This window comes from Physcomitrium patens, chromosome 13, assembly GCF_059467195.1.
Source record: "Physcomitrium patens ecotype Gransden chromosome 13, ASM5946719v1, whole genome shotgun sequence".
In the NCBI taxonomy this organism is placed as follows: Eukaryota; Viridiplantae; Streptophyta; class Bryopsida; order Funariales; family Funariaceae; genus Physcomitrium; species Physcomitrium patens.
Genome location: NC_143422.1, coordinates 6,043,915 through 6,067,786, shown reverse-complemented (window position 1 = coordinate 6,067,786; position 23,872 = coordinate 6,043,915). Strand labels below are relative to the sequence as shown.

At 40.8% G+C, this 23,872-nt stretch overlaps 3 protein-coding genes across 5 annotated transcripts; 2 read left to right on the top strand and 1 right to left on the bottom strand.

Moving 5' to 3' along the window:
• Positions 1–1,506: 1,506 nt before the first annotated feature.
• Positions 1,507–10,567, bottom strand: LOC112290839 (structural maintenance of chromosomes protein 2-1). Its single transcript, XM_024537613.3, has 22 exons — positions 10,066–10,567; positions 9,111–9,524; positions 8,701–8,967; positions 8,417–8,560; positions 7,872–8,162; positions 7,297–7,482; positions 6,940–7,104; positions 6,779–6,838; positions 6,586–6,648; positions 6,256–6,347; positions 6,047–6,143; positions 5,737–5,853; positions 5,401–5,619; positions 5,103–5,243; positions 4,553–4,720; positions 4,130–4,314; positions 3,854–3,947; positions 3,413–3,501; positions 2,897–3,122; positions 2,582–2,656; positions 2,275–2,434; positions 1,507–1,953 (listed from the first exon to the last, which is right to left on the bottom strand). Exons 1-22 carry the CDS (start codon positions 10,381–10,383, stop codon positions 1,928–1,930), a joined length of 3,597 nt encoding a protein of 1,198 aa, XP_024393381.1. The 5' UTR covers positions 10,384–10,567; the 3' UTR covers positions 1,507–1,927.
• A 731-nt stretch (positions 10,568–11,298) lies between these two features.
• On the top strand, positions 11,299–20,603 carry LOC112290340 (uncharacterized). Of its 3 annotated transcripts, none has more exons than XM_024536508.2 (21): positions 11,299–11,436; positions 12,294–12,400; positions 12,724–13,011; positions 13,376–13,473; positions 13,616–13,778; positions 14,074–14,184; positions 14,326–14,560; positions 14,692–14,942; positions 15,113–15,388; positions 15,808–16,087; positions 16,328–16,695; positions 16,898–17,050; positions 17,486–17,585; positions 17,920–18,014; positions 18,328–18,525; positions 18,701–18,757; positions 19,080–19,151; positions 19,395–19,493; positions 19,593–19,724; positions 19,930–20,103; positions 20,220–20,603. In XM_024536508.2, the coding sequence occupies exons 1-21, from the start codon at positions 11,412–11,414 to the stop codon at positions 20,379–20,381; spliced, it is 3,444 nt and encodes a 1,147-aa protein (XP_024392276.1). In that variant the 5' UTR covers positions 11,299–11,411; the 3' UTR covers positions 20,382–20,603. The 3 variants fall into 3 exon arrangements, with proteins under 3 accessions (XP_024392276.1, XP_024392275.1, XP_024392277.1); XM_024536507.2 differs by having other exon boundaries at positions 16,241–16,695; XM_024536509.3 differs by lacking the exons at positions 11,299–11,436; positions 12,294–12,400 and having other exon boundaries at positions 12,995–13,011; positions 13,627–13,778; positions 16,241–16,695.
• Positions 20,604–21,458: 855 nt separating this feature from the next.
• LOC112290341 (cysteine proteinase 15A) lies at positions 21,459–23,666 on the top strand. Its single transcript, XM_024536510.3, has 3 exons — positions 21,459–22,019; positions 22,260–22,623; positions 22,991–23,666. The coding sequence occupies exons 1-3, from the start codon at positions 21,549–21,551 to the stop codon at positions 23,263–23,265; spliced, it is 1,110 nt and encodes a 369-aa protein (XP_024392278.1). The 5' UTR covers positions 21,459–21,548; the 3' UTR covers positions 23,266–23,666.
• Positions 23,667–23,872: the final 206 nt, after the last annotated feature.

The window sequence follows — 23,872 nt, the reverse complement described above, 5'->3', positions numbered from 1 at the left end:
ATGGCTATTAAAAAAAGACAAAAAAACTAAAGACTCTTGAATCTACATTAGAACTAGAAAGGAATTGATAAGTGTGAAGAAAGCTTCACTCTTGTCTCTATATATATTATCCACCTAAGAGCTACATAGCAACATTCTATAGGACCTCTAATATGTGTTGATTTTGCAAGCCACATATCTTAACTTACAAAGCAAGTTTTCTATATGTGCACTATATAGTTAACTTGTTCTACAAGCTACTTACAGGTGTGACATGTGGCTAACTTATTGACAAAGTTTTTAATCTAAAAATCAACTAAAAACATGTATAAAGTCAAAACTGTATCTATAAAGCTTCTAGGAAGCTTTTCTTGAAGATATTATGAAATTAATATATTTTTATCTACTTCTATCTAATCATATAGGTAATTACTAAAATAAATATGTATGTCTATGATAATATGTTTATGACATTCGATTAGAGAGACCATCTTCCTAGAAAGTGACAATGCAATTGATGGACATTTCACCAAAGTAGGCTTATCTTCTACCTCATGAAGGATGTATTTGGACTCATCTCTAAAAACATTGAGAAGTTTTTGAATGAGGCTAGGAAGTGAGTGGAATCTCTAGTATAGAATGAGATGTTTTGGACCTTGCATCTCAAATGTCTAGCCTTTCTCAATCATGTAGAGGTGAAGTTGAAGCTCACTAAGATCAGTCGACACGTCGATGTCCTTCAAGAGATATATTAGAATCCACATATAACACAAATTTTGGATTGGATTGTGATATTCAACTCATGTTTAATAAGGAGTTGTGTTCATTTGATTGATTTACCATTGAAGAGTTGTAATTAATATTTGAAGGGCCTACTCCAATCCAAAATTTGTATCATATGTAGATTCTAAACATTCCTAAAATAATATTCCATAGATTTTATAAGTGCCTCTTAGCTAATAAAATATGAGATTGGACAACAATTATTTTATGTAAATTAACCACAATATCCAAAAAATAGTGACTACAAAAAGTTTTTTATAAAAACAAGCCTATTTTGGAAGAAAATTTTCTTAAAGATTCAAAAAACTTAAAACACTATGGTCTTTGCTTAGAAGTTATTCCCTTATGATAATTCAGATGCAATACAACAAATTGATTTGCATCAATAAAGTATAGATTAATCATCAAACAAAGAAACTTGTCTTATCCAATCTCATAGGATATAACAATATGCTATAGAATCTCTTCAATAAAAAAAAATAAATGGTTGAATGACCTTAATGGGAGGTTGGGATAGAACTTGGATGACAAGTTAACTCTCAATAGTAGACATGACATGGAGTCAGACATTGGACTCGAGCAAAATCAAGCAATCCAAACAATAATTAAGATTTCCACCTTCTAGTTCCATCAAAATATCCATGGAATCCTGTCTAAAAAGTTGCGGATCTTCATCAATTTAAGTATTTCCAAGTTAACAATAGTGATAATGTCTTCAAACACATCCCATTGATAAGGGTGAAATACAACAGCGGAAGGCGATATGTTTTATATATGACTGTTGGCCAATTGAAAAGTTCAAGACTCTGAACTTAAATCCAACCCCTAAATGTAGGTCAACTGAAAAACTAAAAGGTCGACTGCGATGCCGAAGTGTCCTGCTAGTACTAGCCAAGATGACGCTGTATTCTACATAGTAGCCAAACTGTATCTACAAAAACCTCTATACCTCGGAATGTAGGCAGTAAACAAATACCCAACTCTTTAAACTGCAGGACAATCACAAATATTTAACTCTAAAGTCTTGAAATTACAAACTAAAGTTACTTGAATCACAGAAAAAAGCACGAAGAGTGCAGCAAGGTGTCATCTATACGACTTCTGGAACAACCCTTCACGGCTTGATACATTTGATGGAGGCATGCACCCAAATACATGCTTGTAGCTAAAAAGCTGACTGGGAATCGAAAGCTGCAAGGAAACAAAAAAACGCTACTGGTAAGATAGGTGAGGTACGTAATGTGGCACGAAAGGAAGAGAGTTTAAAGACGAGAAATCTGCAGAAGAGGTTAACACAAGCTATACGGGTCAGCTAATAAAGACGAATTCACCATTTCATGACTCATGGCAGGGACCAATGTCACATTTTCATAATAAAAGCTTTCGAGTTGTGAAGGAGAATCCACATGTGGATGTGGAGATGAATTTCGAGAACAGTCCACTCGTCTCTAACAGAAAACGAGAATTACTTGTAACTAGTGAAAACCAAAGAAAGAGGGCAAAGGTTCATACCTTGAGAAGTTTCTTCCAGGGTGGGTCTTTGACTTTTAGAAAGAACCTGCCTTCCACCCGGTACAGTCCTTGTGACAGTTGAGACTCCATCGACAAATTTGGTCCGGAAGATGACATTTGCATTATTAAACATGCCCTCCTTCAACGACACTACGATGAACTGACCAAAATTACAACACAGGCACAATGTAAGTGCCTTGATATCTTATAACTTCACAAAAGGTCGCGAGTTAAGTAGATAGGATTAACTGCTACTCAAGACTATCACTAAAAACTCGACAAATGACAGGACATTTAACTTTCGTACCTGCGAGTGTGGAAAGTGTTCTTTGATCATTCTACCTATGTTCTGTGTGTGACTCAAATCAAGAGCAGCGTCCACCTGCAAGACGTCAAGCACACAATTCCTTTTACCAATGTCCCGAAAATTTATACCGTTTCTCTTAAATAGATCTGCAACAGAAAGGTTGAAATGGATTATGCAGCTAACTTCAGTCACATCAGGCAAAGTTTCTAGGATTTCCTCTCTCGCTCTCTCTGTCACTACACATATATATATATATATATATATATATAAGTCTACAAATCTTCCAAGCAAATACAAAGTTCGTCAAGAACAGACCTCATCGAGAATGTATAAAGGAGCTGGTTTGAACAAGAGCAAGGCGAGGACGAGGGAGAGCGCCAACAAGGATCTCTGGCCACCACTGAGCTCTGAAAGCGATTGCTTCCATACACCTCCAAATGCAACCTTCACTTCGAGACCATCCAAAAAACTTGCACCCTCCGGAGGTTCAAGTTTAGCCGTTGTACCGGGTAACAGTGTGGAGAATATTTTGCCGAAATCTCTGCAACAAAGGTTAAGGTGAGGTTTGCGTAAATCATCATACACCGGAGAATCCACAGTGATGTTCTAGAACCTGCAGCTATTTAGATACCTCAATTCAGGTGCGCATTTTTTTTTAACATTTAAGGATGGTGGCCAGTATTTTAGTAAGAAGATCATTACAGTCACATGCACTTTTGAGTAGCACACTTCGAACTCTGACAGAACTAACATAGGAACAAGCAAAACCTCATTCGAATTACAAGAATCGAATTATGATAGCTGCTCGAAAACCGACAACCAACAACTTACTTAGTCACGCTCTTCCAGGTGCCCTCTAGAACCTCTTTTTTCTTCTCGTCCAACTCATGAATAACTTTCTGGATTTTCGCCTTGTCAGCCTGTAAAGACAGCCCTTGTCATCAACTTCAAATCATGCAAGTGAATCTTGAACTCACACCCTAAAACCTACTTCATGTCCAAAATGTCCGCGTGAAGCTGAGTAACTCAAGGATCTCATTTCTGAACACGATCAGTTCAATATACTAGCACAATGTCAAAGAAAGGCTATATCGTTAAGGCTGGCTAGGCTTACATCACATTACGGTCATTAGTGAATTCCAGTGTCATAAACTTTCGAAAGCACTTGTGTGTCTAGGTACATTGCAAAGTGACATTATATAAGCTACTGGTACTCTTGAGCAAATCAGCATGTGCATCAAAAAAATAAGAACCAAGCTCTCTGATAAACACCTCAACAATCCTTCGTTTGTCCAAAAGATCAATGTAGTCCTTTTCGGCTTGAACAAACATAGCCTCTGCTTTTTTGTTGACTCGCTTTTCAAGACTGCAGCACCAAGATTAACCCATGGCTTCAGATTGTAATAGATTAGGCAGGCCAAACAATGCCCCACGATTTGAAAGACGCAGCAATAATTGGTTTCAAATACACAGGCATGAGGACCAGTATCGACATCCAAGCTAACTATAATATCTGCCTATGGTGGTTAGAAAGAAGAACGGGCATACTTCTTCTGCTCTGTTTGTAAAGCATCAAGCTCCTGACGAGCAGAATCGTAATCTCGAGTGGAAAAGTCAAATTCTGTCCCAGGTTGATTAAATAGCTGCTTCACAGTAGCAATCCATGGATGGGTCTCCTGCAACTTCTCCACGGTCTTCCTACAGTCAAGTTGCTCTCTTTCCATGCGTTTCACCTGTTCATATTAAAACATAAAAGATGTTTAAACCTTTCACATTCATCATACCCATGTCTGATTGAATATTTTAAGACAGGAAATTCTGCACATAATGCGCCAAGCATTCACATTGTATTAAAGCTCGACAATAATTGTTCAATAGACTAGCTTTAACAGAGCATTAATTCAGTACTTGCACTCATCTATCATAACTGCACAGTAGAGTGAAAAGTAAAAGGAGAATTTTGTTACAAACCTCATTATCAAGTCTCTTCTGACTTAGAAGGCAGTCTGTAAGCTCTTGCTTCCGAGCAGCCTGCTCTTTGATCAAGGCACTAATTTGGTTGTCGCAGGCTTTCATTTTCTCTCGGTTCTTGGTAAGTTCGCCATTAGCCTTTGTAAACTCAGATTCAATAGCGTCTCTCTGGCACACAGAGTAGAAACCAGGTAGTACAATATGAGTGTAAGCGTATTTTCAACTTTGCGACGCTGGCATTGGCTGTTTAGCAATAAAGCCAAGTACATATAGGGTTGACCTTAAAGCATGCACTTCTTGCCAAGTTTTTAACAGGTTCATAAAAGGCCTCTAAAGTTCCTCTACAATACCAAGCATTCTTTTACGATGTCCTCAAAAACAACTAGAAAATGAAGGTGAGAAATAAAGCTGGAAAATTACATAGCCCAATGCAAGTTTTTAGGTGGGCTATAAATAGATATACAACCGTCTGTTAGAATAGGATATGCATTTCATCATGACATCTTCACTTGCCAAGAAAGCTAGGTATCCACTGGTACAGTGAAGTTACCTTGGATTCCATCTGGCCGAGAGTATCCACAAGAACCTTGATCTGGGCTTCCATTGCACTGATTTCTGCGTTCAATGTTTGCATTTCTTCGATGGCCAAGTCTTTCTCCATAATTAGCCTTTCTCTTGCAGCCTCCTGCGTCTAGTACCACAGAAATAGAGCAGAACAAGCCTTTAGATCGATGATCACTGAAGGAATCCAAGAGTTGTGACACTATTCAAAACAGTAGATTTAAGTCACTGAAGCCCTCAGGTCCCAAAAAGTACAATTAAAGTTTAGCTAGTTGAAGACCTATTACCTTGAACTCCTTGGAGACGGAGGCTAACTCCTTCTTCAGTGACTTGATCTCCTTTTCCAAGGCTATAAGACGGTTTTCCCGATCTCGGCCATGATTGTTAATGGCTTCAGACAAAGTAGACACACTGTTCAGACATTCTTTGTGATCTGTTTCTTTCTTCACTAGCTCAGCTTGTTCAGTATCCAGCTCAGCGGTCATAGTTGCGACTACTTCAGCCAACTGTTCAATACACCCAATCAAGGTAACATAAGCTGACAGTGAAAGCGTATACATTAACATACATTTTGCAAGTATACGAACTATATGTGTACAAATCACTTAACAACGAATACGTACCTTGTGGTGCTCGCTTTGCTCGGCTCGGCCTTCAAATAGAGAGAGATCATAAGTCTTAAGCTCCAATTGCGATTTGAGCTCAAGAAATTTCTTTTGCACAGGAGCCAGAGATGCAATCTGCAAGCAACAGCATCGTAGAAACGCTTTGACTTCGCTGAATGATCATTTAACCACTAGACAACGTTGAAAGTACTTTTAAGTACCGCCACTTTGTTGGTCCCTTGATTGACATAACTGGAAAGTCCAACATGCAATTTGTATTCACCAAAATGAAAAGAAGCTAGTGGAATCATCAGCAGCGGGTATTAACTTCACTTTCGATCTCAGAAAGATTCTGAGTATGCTGAGCCAGAATTGCCTCAGCTTCTGCCAGAGCATGAAGGCGCTTCAAGAGTTCACCACCACCTCTGCACAATAAGAGTATTCACATGGTCACAACAACGAAAAAATTACTCCAAGAACAGGAGTGAGAAGTTCTTGAACCATTTGTCAGTTCATGCCACCCTTAAAACTTCTTACTTGCGGGATCCTCCTGTGAGAAGGCCCCTTGGCTCAAAGATATCTCCTTCCAGGGTAACCGATCTTGTCATCACATCTTTGTGAAATGCCACCTACAAGGATTGGAAAAGTGTTTCAATTAGCTGGCAGAAATCAAACGCTTTGGGCAAGAAAGACTAACTGAAGGAACAGCATATATACGGAATAAGATGTGGGGGATATAATCAGATGTATTGGTTCAATTGCAATCTATATGATGATTATTTAGACAGCAATAAGACCACAAAACCCGCATATATTCAAACAGACACGATATCAATAATTCCAACAATGAGCTTGTACAAGAATCACCTGCTTGGCTGTGTCCATGTCAGTGCACACAAATGTGCCTCCAAAAACAAAGGCCATAGCAGCCTGGCATACGAACAATCGGGTAACAACTGTCAGAAATGCTCACAAATAATACCATGGAATGATGATCTTCATGTTTCACAAATGTACAGGTCCAAGGTTCTAGAAACAACGTACAAGAGGATGAACATACCTCTATTTCTTCTTCGTAACCGACAAGGGACAATGCAGTTCTTGCGTTTTTAGGTCCCACCTGGCAACAGAACGAGGTAATCATTACAAGTAGACTGTACACTCCTGCACACATAATGAATAGCTGAGTATTAATGACTGATACAAAGAAGTAAAACTTACCAGTTTTTTAGCTGCTGCAAGAGCTCTTTCAGGCACTCCTGAAGCCTGGATCTTGTTGAGGGGGATAATAGTGATCCGACGCTGGAGACCACCTTTCTCTAGCAGCAGCTTGCCAGTTTGCTCACTATCCACAACTACGTTGAACATTTTTCCTCCAGCTGTCACCTGATTGAGTGGGCCGCAACATTTTTAAAAATTACGAAACAAAGGCGAATGGAACAACGAAAGAACCTTCAATTTAATTCAGAAATTTAAATAACCTCCACAACATCTAGAAAATCAGGTCATGGTAACCACTGGTAGAATACATGATCACGAGTAATTAGAAATTACATAGAATGATTCAAGAGAATTCACCTCGAGTGCTGTCATTGTAGAGGGATCCTTCACTTTGAGGAGGCGCGCTACAACTCCTTTCACCTTAGAGCGGTCGAAGTCTCGGGATGGATTATTGTAAGAGAATTGCACACCATTAAGCTCACCAGTGAGAGTGCTCACGTCTGCCTTGAGTTTTCTCACAATTTCAATCTCATCACCACGGGCCTGCCAAGCGATCGCCAGCGCTATCAATTACCTCCAGAGGATCACAACAAGCCAGAGACTGATATCGTGCATTTACTGTGAAGTGTGCACCAACTACAAGCCATCAAAAGAATAGAGGCTGTCGTTCAAATCCAGAAGAACTGCATATCAGAGGAAACTTAAAGTTGCTGTCCAAAGAGATCAGTTCAATGCTGGTTTAAAATCGAACACCTTCGTCTAAAAAAGTGAAAAATACATTCATAGCGTTTTATGCATCCAGGCATTAGTGCCATTAATTACTGGTTGTGACGATGGTAATTCAGCCATTCTAGAGAACAGCACTGCATCAGAGTTTTGAAGTAAGCAATATTGTTCGAGCGAAAAGATACAAGAAAGCGGACTTTAATCACCTTATCGAGTTTAGTCATGCGCTCTTCATCGAATCCCAAACTTTGCAGAGCTGACGTGATTTTCTTAACCTCGACTGTTCGCATTTCATGTTCCTTCTCTATAGATGTGGCCTCCTTCTGTTTAGATGATAGCTGAGTCCTCTTCTCCTTCAATTCTTTCTCGAGGTGTTTGATTTTCATCTTACTCTGCTTGACCTCAGTGGCGGCTTTGCCAACCGCTGTATTGGCATCGACAAGCTGATCTGCCAAGCTCTTTTGATCTCCGCCGCTACTCTTCCCTGCTTGTACACCCTGTTCAAGTAATTTACGTCAATCGTGCAGATTTTACATCGGAGCTGGTCGTAGACTGAAACAGACTTGGCAGAAATGATTTTCACATGGACTACTCAAAAAGTCGTGCTCTCAGAAAATAAGAAACCATTAGGAGCATAGGATCATACAGAGTTGTGCAAATGTATTTGATTCAAGTATCCAACCAGGTCACATCCATCTGCAACATTCGTTACAATAATTTTCAAATAAATGTCAGGTAATCGAGCGCATACCTGGTAATCGGCCTCTCTCTCCGCCAACCTCGTTGTCAAACTTTCAACTTTCTGGGTGAAAGCAGATGCGTCTTCTTCAAATTGACGCACAGCATCGTCTTTCTCAGCCACCCCTTTCTCCAGCTCACATAAAGCTTTTTGTGACTGAGACACACAATGCACAGAACAGTGACAACCTTAAGTTTAAAGAACCGATGAAAGTCACTTTTTACGTAATGCACGCTCCTGGTAAAATCTATAGTGCAATTTCCTTCCTAGTCATGAGTGACATTGATTGAGAGTACCTTGGCAACAGATTTTTTCTCAACTTCTAAGCTGTCTTTCTGATTGTTAACAGCCGAGCCGACTTTCACAAGCTCCTTCGAAAGTTTATCCACCATTTCAGACAGAACTTTAAAATCACTGCTCATGTGTTTTTCTTTTTCCTCTGTCATTGCAGCAATTTTACCCTCCATTTCTGTAACCCCAGCTTCAATCTTGAAGTACTCCTCTTGCAACTCCGCAATCTTTGACTTACGGTCAGAGATCTCAGAGAGTGCTGAGTTCTTAACCTATTCAACACCACCCCAGTCGATTTGAATACAACATTCAATGCACAATTTTCTCGACAATATGAAATGTGTACTCTACGGTGACATCTATTATTAGAAAAATACTACTGACCGGGATAGTGACCGAGGAATCATTGACACACCTGATCAGCACTGGAGTACTGATAAGCAATACAGAAGCGCTTCAGACGTTCAAGTTGCCCATTCCCGGAAGACCACTGCATATATTGAGCACGCTCTTTACGAAGTTTCTCGAGGGCAGGCAAAATATCATGGTTCAGCACATTATCAATCTCATCCACCTTCATTTGTTTCTTTTCAAGTGTTTTCAGGGCCCCTTCTTTTTTCATCTCATACATTCGAGTCCCTGCCGCTTCCTCCAGCATGGACAATGTCTCCTGAGGCTTCATGTTAAGAACCTTTGTTATCCGACCTTGCATAATAAGAAAATGTGGGTTGTTCACATTGAGCTGGACTGAATGGAAAAGATTTTGCACTTTGCTTGGCTGAGCGAGGTGTCCATTGATGAGGTACTTGTTCCGACCCCCAACCACAATCTGTAAACCCAATTTTAAAACGTAAATTCTCTTGAAGTAAACACTAAACCACGGCAGAAGTCATGCGGTAATGCCAACATCGAAGTGAAAAGTTGGCAATTCATCAACAGACATTTCAGTTCCATGGCACCCGAATAGGGAGGGTCCGCATTGAAGCAGCAGGTTAATTGGGCTCCGATCGTCTGTACAGTGATCAAATGTTTCAATCATTGTACAACCGCGAAACTGCAACTTTGCATTCTACTAGGAGCCCCGAGCATCCCTTCGACGAAATATCAGAAGAATATGTAAACTACGCCTCTCCTTCTATGAACCGCGACACTGCTTAAAGTTCTAAATATCTAAGATGGCGTATGTTCCGAACACGGGACTCTCCAGAAGATCATTTTTTAGTAGCCATTTCAAGCCTTCAACCAAAAAAAATATAATGCAAGGAAAACAGAAACACAAATACACAAAAATACAAAAACAAAACATAAACAAAAAAAAATGAAAACTAGGAGCTAATTATAAGAAAAGGGAGGGAGCGAGCTCTGTGCACCTGACGAGTGATAGTAATCTCGTCATGCTCCTCATAACCGATGGGGCTGCGCGATTTGTCAGCATTAGAGAACACAATCGACACAGTGGCCTTAGTTACTCCGGCCTGCCCTTGCTTGTACACCAACTCCTGCAAATTAGCCACTCTGACCTGCTGCAAGTTGGTAATTCCCATAACGAAACAGATAGAGTCCAAGATATTGGATTTCCCAGAGCCATTGTACCCCGTAATGGCATTGAACACCGGGTCGAAGTTTGTCACCGTCGTCCGCGTCGCGTACGACTTAAACCCCTCCAGACATATCTCTTTGATGTACATAGCTCCCTGACAACCAGAAAACACCCCTGGCAAGTTGTTCCACCGGTTCCTCCCAGAAACTAACCTTTGCTACGAAAACCAAGTATAACTAAACCACTAGTCGACCATGGCGATAGCGATCCGCAGACGAGCGAGCTCCGGGCGACATCAACAAATTCAAAACAGAAATGGCCTCGGAAGCCGAGAAAGAAAGTCTTGCAGTTTCAAATTTTGGGCGCATGTTCTGCGCTCAAAAAGGGCGCGGAGATTTTGCGGAGGGCACGCCCGTTCCGGTCTAAAATTGTCGAAGTCTCTCTCGACTAATTCCGGCGGGCGCGCATATGTTGGTGTTCGTTTTGCCACCCGGCCCGGAATCGCACCTTTCACCCTCTCAGGTCTCATGGTGACGTCAATCTTTCTCATACACTACCTTTTTTCTAAGATAATGGATCCTACGTAATTGTGTAATCCTTCCAAAATAATTAAAGCTGCACTTTTATGTATAAATTTCAATGCATTATTGTTTTCAAACACTTGAAATATATATATATATAAGTGCAGCTTTAATTATTTATACATCCTTTTTCAGTTAAATTGGTTTGAAAACTTCTAAATCATTTTGAAAACAATAACGTAAATAAATTATAAATTATAAAATAATGGAATAGTGTGAAAAATATAGTGTGAAAAAATTATCTACAAAATCTGCATTACACACATCAAATTTTCAGAAGCTTCCCAAAAGTTAATTTTTATTTTTTTGTGATGCTACTGGATAATTAATTTCATATATATATATTTCAAGTGATGAAATAGTTGAGGTGGCATGAGAAATAGCTGAGGTGGCTTGAGAAATAGCTGAGGTGGAAGATTACGTGGCAGGAAATGGTCTGTTCCGACTTGCTTTCTGGTTTACCTTCGGAACCAATCAAATAGGAACGGGAACAGCATTCAAATTTGCGCTGTCCAGTGCTCAACTTCATAACTCACTTGCTTGTTTTCTGTGTTATATGTTATTTGTGGAGATGCAAGTTTGAGTCGTTGCCACAATGCAGCAACAGGCTCTGGTTCCAGGTGCACTCTCCAAACCATCATTCTATGCGCTTTGGAATTTGTGGTTGCGGCATAGAAACAAAGAATTCTGCGACGTGACTCTGCTCTAAAAGTTGGATAATTCTGCGATCGATCCAAAACCCTAACAGTCGTGTGAACTCTTAGCGTACGTTGGCGGATTTTGTTGAATCGCCAGATTGGGGGTTAGACACGATTACCGCATTTTTAATGTCGATCTTCTACATAGCGGGTCGAAGCCGTATTTGATAAACAAAAAATAGAAAACAAAATGGGGCGGCGTCGAGCGATGTAGTTAGAGGGTTCAAGTTTGCTCTGTGACTGTTAAAGCTCTGATTGAGATTGTGAGAGTCGCTTGGGCAGTCACCAAGCTCGTGAATACAAGGTCGTTTCCAAGTTTGAAAGGAAATTGGTTGAACATTCCCCTCTCCGATGGTGCACACAGCTGATACTCGGCTGGATTGTGTGTTTTGTTACGTTTCTGGCGTCATTGTCGATGACTTTGATACTTTAATGAGGAGCTCAAAATGATGTTGTTTTGAACTTTAACCTCGCTGCGAATGTATCGAGCTTGTGAATAATTTCAGATACTAACCCTATAGGTTTAGTTGTACGTACGGTGGAATGACTTTCGATCCTCTTCAAGTTTGCTGTGGTTTTCTTGCTGTGCTTGAGGTTCAAAATGTGTGAATTGGTCTGCAATCACCCGGTTTAACATTCACCCGGCCAAATGCTAGTACTTAATAGAACATTTTGTAGTATAGATCAGGTAATCCTGGCACATACTTGACACCAGTTTGTATAGTCAATCTCGGATGATGTTTATGAGGATGTTGGATTAATGTTGGTCACGTAATCAGGGGAAGTGAATGTAGAGACGCTGCTTGAGAAGATCACAGTAATACGAGGGAAGAACATACCTTTCTTTCGCCCGAAGCGCGCACTTCTTACCACTGAAGCATCTTTGGTATCTTAAGAAATTCCCTCCTCTCAAAATCATATGCATCATAGCTCATGTGACCTTAGTATTTAATTTTCTTTGAAGTGAATTAGATATTGATGATTAGTGATAAACCGACTTGAAGATATTTTTTAGTCGCACGAAGAAATTAGTCTCGTTAGCAATTCTCTCTGCTCTCAGCTGTAGTTCAGATCCAGTCTTGTGATCATTCTTTCCTAACGTAGCGCGTTAATGCTAAGTCTTATTTTATTTATTTATTTATTTTTTTCTGTCTGAAGAGGTCTCCACGATCATGCTAACAAAACACGAGAACCTACTTCTACGTCCAGGTAAAGCATGTCCTATACATGCTTCAAGGGTTTGCTAGTCTGCACTTCCCGTGGGATGAAGTTAACCAGAGATTTTCAATCGAGCAAGGCCTCCATGTCTCACACCTTTCAATATCGAGTCTCTTCAACTTGCTTACGCCATTCACAGCTGCAGCTACCTGCTTACGAAGAGTGGAGATTTTTGTTAAGAAGGTGGCAGCTGAATCTACTGGCAGCTGGTTAAAGTCAAGATCTCACACTCTACCAACACTGGAGGCTTTCGCTAATGCTGTAGCTATGCGTCTTGAGGTAGGTGGAAATCTTTTGTAGTTAAGCAGATTCTTCAGTCATTGAGTTGTTTAAATCCCGACCGCTGCATCTTATAACTTTTCGTCGAGTTGCAAATATTGGTAACATAAGCGATCTTTGATTTATCGATACCTTTCGCAAGAACCATGGGGTCTACATCATTTGGGTCATTTGTGGATCTGGATGGATTTTTGACTTTTCGGTTTGTAGATTACATTTGTGATGGAAAAATTGATGGAATCATCCTCTGAACAGTAAGGTAAACAGGTTAGAAGTACGTTCTTGTGATATCATCCAGTTCTTTTCACTGAATGTTTCCTACCTCTGTAATTTGATGAATATTTATGCTCAACTGATTGAACAGTGTTTGCGCAAGCCTGCATTGGAGAAGGAATTAGAGGCAGTTGCTGGTGGAGCAGGAACATCAGTTACGCTTTTGAGCCTCTTGGCAAGCATGTCCTGGTTAGTGATTGTGATACGTTTTCCCAGTTGAATTATTCCTAAAATGCTGCTAGGCTTTTCTTTTTTAACCTCGTACAAAACTTTGAAGCTTACTTTTAGTCATCAAGAATTTGGAGATGTATCCTACAAGCTGGATAAACAGGGTGTTTGCAGGGGCTGAGTTCCTGATGGCTGTCGTGCTGAACGCTGTACCGGAATTCGATCTCCTCTACAGCAAGAGGAGAAGTGCAGCAGAGGTTGCAGCTCATATTTTGACGTCACTATATGATCAACTTAATGACATTTGTCTTCTGGAGGATGGGGAGGTATCATGCAGTTCAGCGATCTCTCGTTTGAGATGTTTAGATGCCAATGTGATTGCTCAGAGTGTTGCTGCTGTCTTCTCCTTCAGTCTATGCTTGTTTGCAGGGTTGTCTTATTATTAGCTAGTCTTTTCCGGTGGGTTATTGGGTGTGTGCTTTTATTAAGTGTCTACAGCTTTACAACCCCAACAAAATTTATAAATTCTAGAAGTTGATGTACATTGAATCACTGAGTAGTTGTTGTTTATGATTTCCTTCTGTGACACTACTATCCAATATAAACTTGTCTTAATGATAGGAAGAGGCATACCGGACAATATTGCTGCTCTTCGTAGGCACTCTACGACCGCTTACCAAATCTTTGGATGCTTGGTTACAAGAAGGCACTCTTAGCGACCCATCTGGAGAGGTAATGAGTCCCCAGTGATGAGATCCTTTTTGGCATATTGTTTTTCTTGATTCAACCGAGTTGATAGTTATGTCATCGTTTACAGTCTCCTTCGAATATATTAGTTGTTATTTGCTAATAATATCTCTGGATTTCTACCAGCTTTTTTTTTATGCAGATTACGGCGTCCCCATTGAGGATTCTGCATTTTGGCAGCGAGGTTATCAACTGCGACGGAAAACTAAATCTGATGCTGAAAAACACTCAAATCCAGGACACACTTTTTCGAACGAACACTCTACTGGAACTTCAGAGAATATTCTCTTGAGCCAGAAGAGTTCCTCTCGGTCAACTCTGGAGCCTGGCAGTCCAAGTCAAGTACTATCAAGCCCAAAGGGTAAAAGTACAGCACATGTAATTGGGTTTTTTTGACGACCGTATTCTCTTCTAGTACCTTCAAGACCTTACTTGTATTGAAGATCACTGTTATCAGGACTCTGACATGATATTTGGGCTATGCCTGTACAGTGCCAAGAACTGAGTTGACTTGGGGGAGTTCAGCTCATGAGATAGAAGACCTCATATGCCCAATATTTTTACAATGCCTTGCCAAAACTGTGGTGTCCGCTGGAAAGTCACTTCAGTTGCTTCAACATGTTTGTCGAGGGAAAGGTGAAGGAGAACGTCTGCCCGCATCGTACTCGTCTACAGCATCCCCTTCCCTTCCTCATACACCCTTTTCTCTGGTGAGCCAGGAGAATTCGTCAGCTGGAGGAGAGGTACGTATGGCTTGGCATGGCATCGCATGCCATTTTTGGGTCGTCAGATGACTGCACACATTTTCCTTTTAAGATGGTCTTTACTGCTCACTTTTGACCGCGAGGCTAGTAGTGTTTGATTCTGTATGAAGCGGGAAATCTCAAACTTTTTTTGTTACTTGCGTGAACAGGCATCCACTGGGCTCCCATCTTCCCACCCACTTCATGAAAACATCTTTCCGAACTTCACTGAGGATCTATTTCCTGACCCAGGGGAGCTTTCTACTCAACAGTCGCAAGTACCTCTCTATGAAGAATTATGTACCTCATTACGGAGGCTTGTGGCCCGTGACTGTACCAGGCCAATTATTTCAAGCTTAGAACCAGATGACGAAACAATTGACTTAGTGGGTACGAAGCCAGCATCAAAGTCAGGGAATTATATGGAGACATTCTATGAAATACAGGCAAGATTTGGATCGGGCCCTTAATTGTGAATTTCTTTTGTGTTTATGCTCATCTGAGCAAATTAAGTGGTCATTTTTGTGTCTATGAATATATTCGCTTTTGTTTTGTAGTTTCTCCTTCGACCAGTCTAGCACTAGTCAGGGTCTTATGAATGGCACGTCAATGACCATGTTTAATTCGTTAAGCGACAGAAGGAAGGTCCTTGTATTATCTGGCATGTTGGAATGTTATCACCACATTCTACCTGATGTCGAAATGGTTACTGTTCGAGCCAGGTTTGATCGCTTGGTGCACATTCAGCATACCTTAACTTTAAGGTCCATGTATTTCGACCAGATGCATTTGCATATTAGAAATTAGTAACTTACCTTTTTGTTTTGGCAATCCTTGTCTTAACGTGATTCTTCCTCAAAAGCAGGAAGCAAGACGTCGACATAAGGAGCTTCGGTATATATGGAGTAGGGAACAACTCATCGAGGATGATCAGAACAGGGACGAAGCCTCTTTGCATGAGACTAATCTCACACCTCATCCAGATGGGCAATCTATAAGATTCCAACTGTCTTCCTATAGTACATTATGTACCACCGCTAGTGGCAACGACCAAGAACGGCATCCTAATCTTGTCTGTGATCAGGGATCAGAAGTTGCTAAGCTGCAGTATCAATCAGGATCTATCAGATTGCAGAGTCCAACAGGTTTGAATCTTCTGCTCTTTATTTCAGATCAATGCTGTATAGATCAGTCTGTTATTATTTGCTTGTGTATGTAGTGATGTGCTCTTTGAGACCATTTAGCACTTGATGAGTAAGTTCATGTATTCGGTTTTTTTTTTATGTAAACATAAACAGGTTTTCAAAATGATTTCCAACCAACATCTTTCAATGTAAGCAAGCCACAATCATCTACTGCTGGTTTATTTTCCGCTTTAAATGCAGACAGTGTGGTGGAGGTGTCTGAAGAGGATTCATGGCGTATGAAGCTAAGCGCGAACACAAACAGTCAGCTCCCTCCCTTGAACGACTCAGAGCTGTGGGAAAGTATATTCGCTATAGATGAGTTTGACGAGAACCAGGATGTTGAAGCTAGTGCAAGTTCCCCTGACAGTGTTTTAGATGACCAATCTGGATTCAGAAAAGGCAGAGGAAACAAAAACGCAAGTCAGAAGCCAAGAGATAGATTAGTGGTCGCCACCGATTATAGTCGTGGTGAGGGATGTGGCAAACTCGTGTCCACGCTTTTTGGGGAGGACCTGAAAGTAATGGAGCGTTTAATGCACAGCTCAACTGAATTGCCATCTTTTAAGGTATGTGTTGTGGAACACACGTTGCGTTGATTACGATTTCTTAAATTCTTTATAAATATACACCGATAGTGACTAATGGACAAGTTGATTCATTATATCTCATGCTAATAACACTGCACCTTACGACCAGAAGAGCCGTGAAGTTCTTTAATAAAACCTTATTTTTTGCTAATATATGGCAATCATTTTTGACGTGCCACAGGAAAAGAAAGAAATTTCAGAGTTTATTGCACCACATCAGCACAATCAAATGGCTGCTCAAATGCTGGATTGGCTTCAACAAGTGGATTTTAAAACTACTCCGTCTCCTGCTGTTCTTGTGCAAGAGTGCTTGATCCTCTCCATCGAAAGACGAGTACTACTCTGAAACCTTTCATCTCAACAGACGCTCCAAGGCAAGCCTTGGTCCGCTGTGAAGATAATACCCAAAGATTTATACTAGTGGAACTGTATCTGTAGCACGATTCGGTGAAGATATGCTCTGAAACTTCCAATCGTTATTTACTCCCATCCACACAAATGTTATATGGATGTGATTTTTATGTGGAACCCTCTAAGAGTAAACATGTGTATGCTGAAGGGCTATGTAAAGTGAGCTGTTCCTTCAGTTGGTGGAAAGTGCAGTCTCAAGTTCTTACATGTAGGGGCTTCTACCAACCAGTATATCTTTCATCTCTTTAGGAGTTATTTCATAAGTACTGAGTGTAGCGATAAGCAATCACTTTCTTAGTGAGTCAAAGAATTATCTTGATGATATATAATATGATCTGTTGGTTGTTGCGGGTGGCAGGTACATTCAATTGGTCAGCAATTGTTAGAAAGGTTGATGGGAGAGTGGCGCCTTGTAGAAGAGCTTGCTCTTCTTCGTGCTATCTACTTAGTAGGCTCTGGTATAACTTCTTTCCGTCTGCTCGTGTGTTTGCAAAAGGAGATATAGGTGGTGAGGGGAATTTTAGTTTTCAAGTTTTTACATCCTTTCATATCTGTTAAGGAAGTATGGTATGGGCTTGAGAAACATTGTTTAAATTAATTGCGTCCTTAAAGTTTAAAATATTTTTTGAATTTACTGGGCAGATGTTTGGGTTAGTCGTGTCCTCCTTTCGAAGTTGTTCCTTACCTCACGACAATTGGGGATTGATTTTTGTTAAATTCAATACAGCCTGAAGCTGTATAATATGTGGTGAATTAGTAATCGGAGCTTGTCCTTCTGGGTTGCCTGGTCAGGTGATTTATTACAGCAATTTGCATCTGTCCTTTTCAACAAACTGGATCGAGGGGAGAGTTGGGACGACTATTATGAGCTTAACACCATGCTCCAGGTACCGATTTATGATGAAAAATATCATGTTCATTGTCTTAGTGATGATATACATGTGAATGTTGCTTGAATAGAATAGTGGATTCTTTATTCCTTTGATTAAAGCTCAGTTTAATGTTGATCTTTAGAGCTGAAATGCAGTCGTAGTAGCACAAGTATTGGCATGCATTACTATCTAGGAAGCTTCATCAATTCTAAGTATTCACTTCATTATTTCAGAAGTACTAACACAGTGCTATGAAGCAGTTCCTTCTTTTGCGACTTTAGTCTTAATTTCTTTTTCTTTTTCTTTTCCTTTTACCCTTTCTCTACAGGAATCCGTGAGAAGCTCTGCTCATGGTATGACCTCTCCTGCACTTGAATCATTAGTGGTTTCAGTGGAGTCAGGCCAACTCACGCTTGGAAACTCTCCGAGCCCAATTCGCGGTTACAACACAATGCCACTTCAGGTTACTGGTCGAAGTCCAACTGCTTCTATCGATACTCTGGATTCTCTTCGGTTCTCTTACAAGGTTAGTCATCCCAGTATTGCCTTTGACCTAATGAAGCACTGGTGCTTATTGGCACACTTTCTGCTGATTCGTTACGACGGTTTCTAAGTGCCTGGCAAATCAGTGTCTACTGCAACGACATAGTGTTAAGTACAATCTTAGTTAACATTTTGGTTTATTTTATTTTATTGGGCAGGTTGCGTGGCCATTAGAACTTATTATAGACAGCAATGCCATCAAGAAGTATAACCAGGTGAGCTCACTTGGCTGAGATGTTTTCCTTCAACATTGCAGGAACTTGATTGTGGCATTTACACTATCGAGGTTTCTGATTTTATGGTCTAATTTTGCTGCACTTATTCATCCTCCTCTGTAGTCTTTGATTTGAATTTCTCGTCATTCTAATAGTTATTTAACGGGTCAAACTCAAAAAAATTATGTGATGCTAGAAGGAACTTCCATGTTATACCTTTAGAATCATCAAATTTTTGAATCAATACACAGCTTTATTGAACAAGTAGTGCAAGTTGGTCTAGGTTGTTGTACCTTCATGCAGTTACAAAGGTGGTTTGCAGGTTATGACTTTCTTGATGAAAGTAAAGCGAGCCAAGCATGCCCTTGATAAAGCGTGCCGCTGGACATGGAAGGTTACTTTCTATTTTCTCACTTGACCTCTTACCGTTTGAAATAGGCAGTTTATATCAGTATTTATTTAGGTTTCAAAATATTGATGTCGTAGGATCTGAGATTTTGAACGACCTTTCAATGCATTGATAAATTGTATGTTAAGAGATGCCGCAATGTCTTGAACGGACTTTGCTTCATAACCTCATCAGATACTGGTATCAATGAACTTTTGAGTTAGAAGGCGTCTTGGTTGTAAGTCGCAGAATGGAGGTGGTGACGCCGCCCATCACAAGCAGCGCTTATTGTTACAGCAGAAATTGATGCATTTTGTCAATACTCTGCACCAATATGTCATGGACCAAGTAAGTTTCTCTGTTGATCCTCAGCACGTTCAATAAAGACGCCGACTTAAAGAACATCAGCTTTTACCAATGGTTTCACACGGTTCTTTCTTGGTACAGGTTTTATACAGTTCTTGGCTAGAGCTTTCTGAGGGCATGGCTTCGGCAGGATCACTTGATGAAGTCATTGCCTACCATGACGCCTACCTGGTATCTATTCAGCGACAGTGCTTAGTTGCTCCAGATAAACTGGTAGGGATTCCTTGGCTGTTTGCTATTATGACATTCCTATTGCTTTATGTTATCTGCTAGCCATGTAGCCTATTAGACTTGATCCTTTTGAAAATGAACAAAATAAAATACCTCCTATCCATACTGGATAAATTTGTCGCAGAATAAGTCCCTCCAACACAATATTGTCCACGACTTTTTTAACATATGCAAGTGTGATGATCAGTGGGCTCTTATTGCTGGTCGGGTCAAAGCTATACTGGGGCTTGCGCTGGAGTATTACTCAATTCAGAGGACTTTATGTGATGGAGTAGCAGCTCCTAACACAACTGCTCGATGTCAGTCTGACCTAGAGCGTGTGGAGCGCCAATTTTACGAGTGCATGGTTTTTCTTTTACGAGTAATAGCTCTCTCTCAAAACGGTGTTCTTATTTTTCTAAAGCGGTATCTATTTCTCGCCTGCCCCAACGCGTCACTACAGGTTTTGGGTTTCTGACAAATACTCTTTGAATGCAGGTCCTATCTTTCAATCTAAACGTGGGCCACTTCCCGCACTTTAGCGATCTGGTGACTCGGATCAACTACAATCACTACTACATGACACCTGACCGCCAGATCTTGACTCCAATTCCCGACACTCAAGCTCACTTGTCACGGCGACCTACTCGTCGAGTTTGATCTGCTCGTGCTGGTCTTCAAATTCAATGTCGATTGCCGTCTGCTTTTAGACAATCCCAGTATATTCAAACCCATGGATGTAGCCCAGCTGCATGTACATACGTACCAATTTAGGTTACTCAGGTTATTAATTGAGTTATTTTCTATAGAATGAGGTATTATCTGATGATGATACATTTTTCAGATTTAAATTTGAGTAAAGTAATATCGTAATTAATGCCATTGAACAGGTGTACCTATGACTTCAGAAGTTTTGTATGCGCCATTCGAATTCGTATCTGAATACTCCAAATGGGCTTCAGAAGTTAGTCCAATCCAAGGCTTTTATTTATTTATGGATTATGTCTTAAATGAAAAGAGGTAACAGCTAGAATAAGACGTTAAGTTATTAGTTGAACATAGAAAATAAGGAATCTAAGCTGGTTGCTTTTCAAGTTTCTCTCTGAACTCTTGATTACACCAGAATTTTCTCGTATGTGCACACAAGGATCTCGTGTACACAACTCACAGATTGTTCCTTCCAGTTAACTCCTTATATCAATAATGAAAACTTTTAACATACATTCCAACTCACACATCCCTCGAATAAGATGAAATTTTTTAAAATATTTTGAAACTTTTCGTCCACTTCAAGTACAAGTACCAAAACAATAGCTCTGCTGTTCGTGGAGGTTTGTGGGGTGTGCTCAGGAATTGTTTTGGCACAATAGTGACAGCCACTGGTTGATGATTTTCTGTGACTTTCCCTTCACCCACGCAACAGATAACCTCCCACACAGGATTGTTTTTCTTGTACAATGCTGTTAAAAAGTGCGTAGAAGCATATTCAAAGAAGGAATAGGTCGTCTCCTTGCGATTTTTCCACAAATTAAAAAACAGCCACTTTACCGAACACGCCTCCACTGTACGCAAGGGTTTCATCTAGAGACTAGAATGGCGTGCATATCACAGTTAAAAGCCAACGAAAGATAACTCAACAATCCAACACCGACGTACTCTTTTTTGGATATTTTTGGGTGATCTCCAGAATTTGGTATAAAGTCTATTATCGGCACATACCGGCACAATAAGGCAGGAGTGAGAAGCTCTTTTTTGTAGAGTTTGAGTTTCATCTTTGCATGCACTGGTAGGGAGTTGAGGGCAGATTTGAGTAGTTTTTTTGCAGCCATGGAGAGTCGAGGGTTACTTCTGGTGGGAATCGTAGTGTTGGGATTTGCTGGGTTTGCAGCATCCTTGCCGACTGGAGACACAATCCGGGAAGTGACCGACGATGCACTTTCCAATGGCTCCGTGGAGCAGTTTGCGCATGCTCTAATTGGAGCCGAGAAGCGGTTCGAGAGCTTCATGAAGGATTTCGGAAAGGTGTACCATAGCGTGGAGGAGTATGAGCACCGCTTCGGGGTCTTCAAGAGCAATTTGTTGAAGGCGTTAAAGCACCAGGCGCTCGACCCAACTGCGAGCCATGGCGTGACGATGTTCTCGGACTTGACGGAGGAGGAGTTCACGAGCAAGTACCTCGGTTTGAAGCGGCCGTCTGTTCTTTCCTCTGCTCCACAGGCGCCGCCTCTACCCACCGAGGACCTGCCGCCCAATTTCGACTGGAGAGAGAAGGGCGCCGTTGGTCCCGTTAAGGATCAGGTACTTAGTCGGAACACCCATTGAATTTCTATTGTTCTACACTGATGATTCTTTTTTTCCCTTTTCCTTGTCCTTTGATTTGGCAGCGGAGAAAGAACCTCAGGCTTGATTCTATTGAATCGTGTTGTGATTCTGCTCATGTTCTTGGTGGGTTGCTGAGCTTTCTCGGTGGCTTTTGAGTTATGCAGCTGTTTTCAAAGTGGAGGGTTCTTACAGTTTTTGTTTATTGAAATGTATCAGGGGGGTTGCGGTTCTTGCTGGGCTTTCAGCACCACGGGTGCAGTGGAAGGGGCTCACTTTTTGAATTCTGGCAAGCTTGTGAGTTTGAGTGAGCAGCAGTTGGTGGATTGTGATCATCAATGTGATCGCGAGGAAGCGGATGCTTGCGATGCTGGATGCAACGGTGGCTTTATGACAAACGCTTACCAATACGTTGAAGCAGCCGGAGGTTTGGAACTTGAGTCTGATTACCCTTACGAGGGTCGAGACGGAAAGTGTAAATTTGATTCAAACAAGGTTGCAGTGAAGGTTTCAAATTTCACCAACATTCCTGTTGATGAAGATCAGGTGGCTGCCTATTTAATCAAGAGCGGACCCCTTGCCAGTAAGTTGCTCTACACATCTCCTCTTCCGTTCTTCCCCGTCTGCTTTTATTTATTTATTTATTTATTTATTTCGCTCAAGAAGTTTGTGTGCCATTTATACTACTTTTCTTTAGGACTGAGATATAGTGACGTATGCCCTACGTAATTTTTTTTTCATGTGATTGATTCCAAACGTGTTTGTGAATATTCTTCTCATTTGCGAGGTAAAATTTTTAAGTTTTGAGATTTTCAAACATTCCGAGGTTATGAAACGTCCAGATTGGATTGTGTGCTCTCGAGGTCTTTGGATACAAGACTATGAAAGTGGTGATGACGACGTAAGGATCGGAACAATTCTTGCTAATAGAATTGATTCATTATGTGCAGTTGGTATCAACGCCGAGTTCATGCAAACTTACATTGCTGGAGTTTCATGTCCAATCTTCTGCAACAAGAGGAACCTCGACCACGGTGTCCTGTTGGTTGGTTATGCTGAGCGTGGATTCGCTCCGGCGCGTCTTGCCTACAAGCCTTATTGGATAATCAAGAATTCATGGGGGCCAAATTGGGGAGACAACGGCTACTATAAGATTTGCCGTGGTCACGGAGAGTGTGGTTTGAACACCATGGTTTCTGCTGTGTCTGCCTCTGTTGATGCGTAGATTCCTTCCTCAGGTGTTATATAAGTCTTTGTTCCGTCTGATGGAGCATTCATCTAATGCCTTTTCTTGAAGAAAAAGTCGAAACTGAGAACTTGGCTTGCAACTGAGACACTTCCTGGTGTATAGATTGAGTGTGTTACAAGCTGGGAGTGAGGAAAGAAGCTGGATCTGAGGCTTAAGAATTTATATGCAGCTCCACAATACCACTGTTCAGAGTGATAGTGATCAGTTGGTGTATGCAACTCTGTTTGCAGTACAGAGATAGTATTTTATCTCCAAATTGTACAGTAAAAAAAGTGATCTATTAGTAGACCTTTGGATCATGCAGGTTTTTGATGTGAAGTATCCAAAATTACTTAAGTAATGAGAACATGCGATTATGCATAAACTGTCTTTGTTAATTCTGAGGAGGAGCTTTCTCTTTCTGTGTTGGGTTATGTTTTGTCACATCCACTGGGTGCTGATATGGCAGCCGTAGAGCATCAAATTCAATGGTGTGTTCAAAAGTCAGAAATAATCTCGTTTTAGAAAAAAATGTCTTAGTACCCCTGGTTGTCAAGCGATACTGTTAAACTATGCACATGTTAGCAGATTATTTAAGCAACTG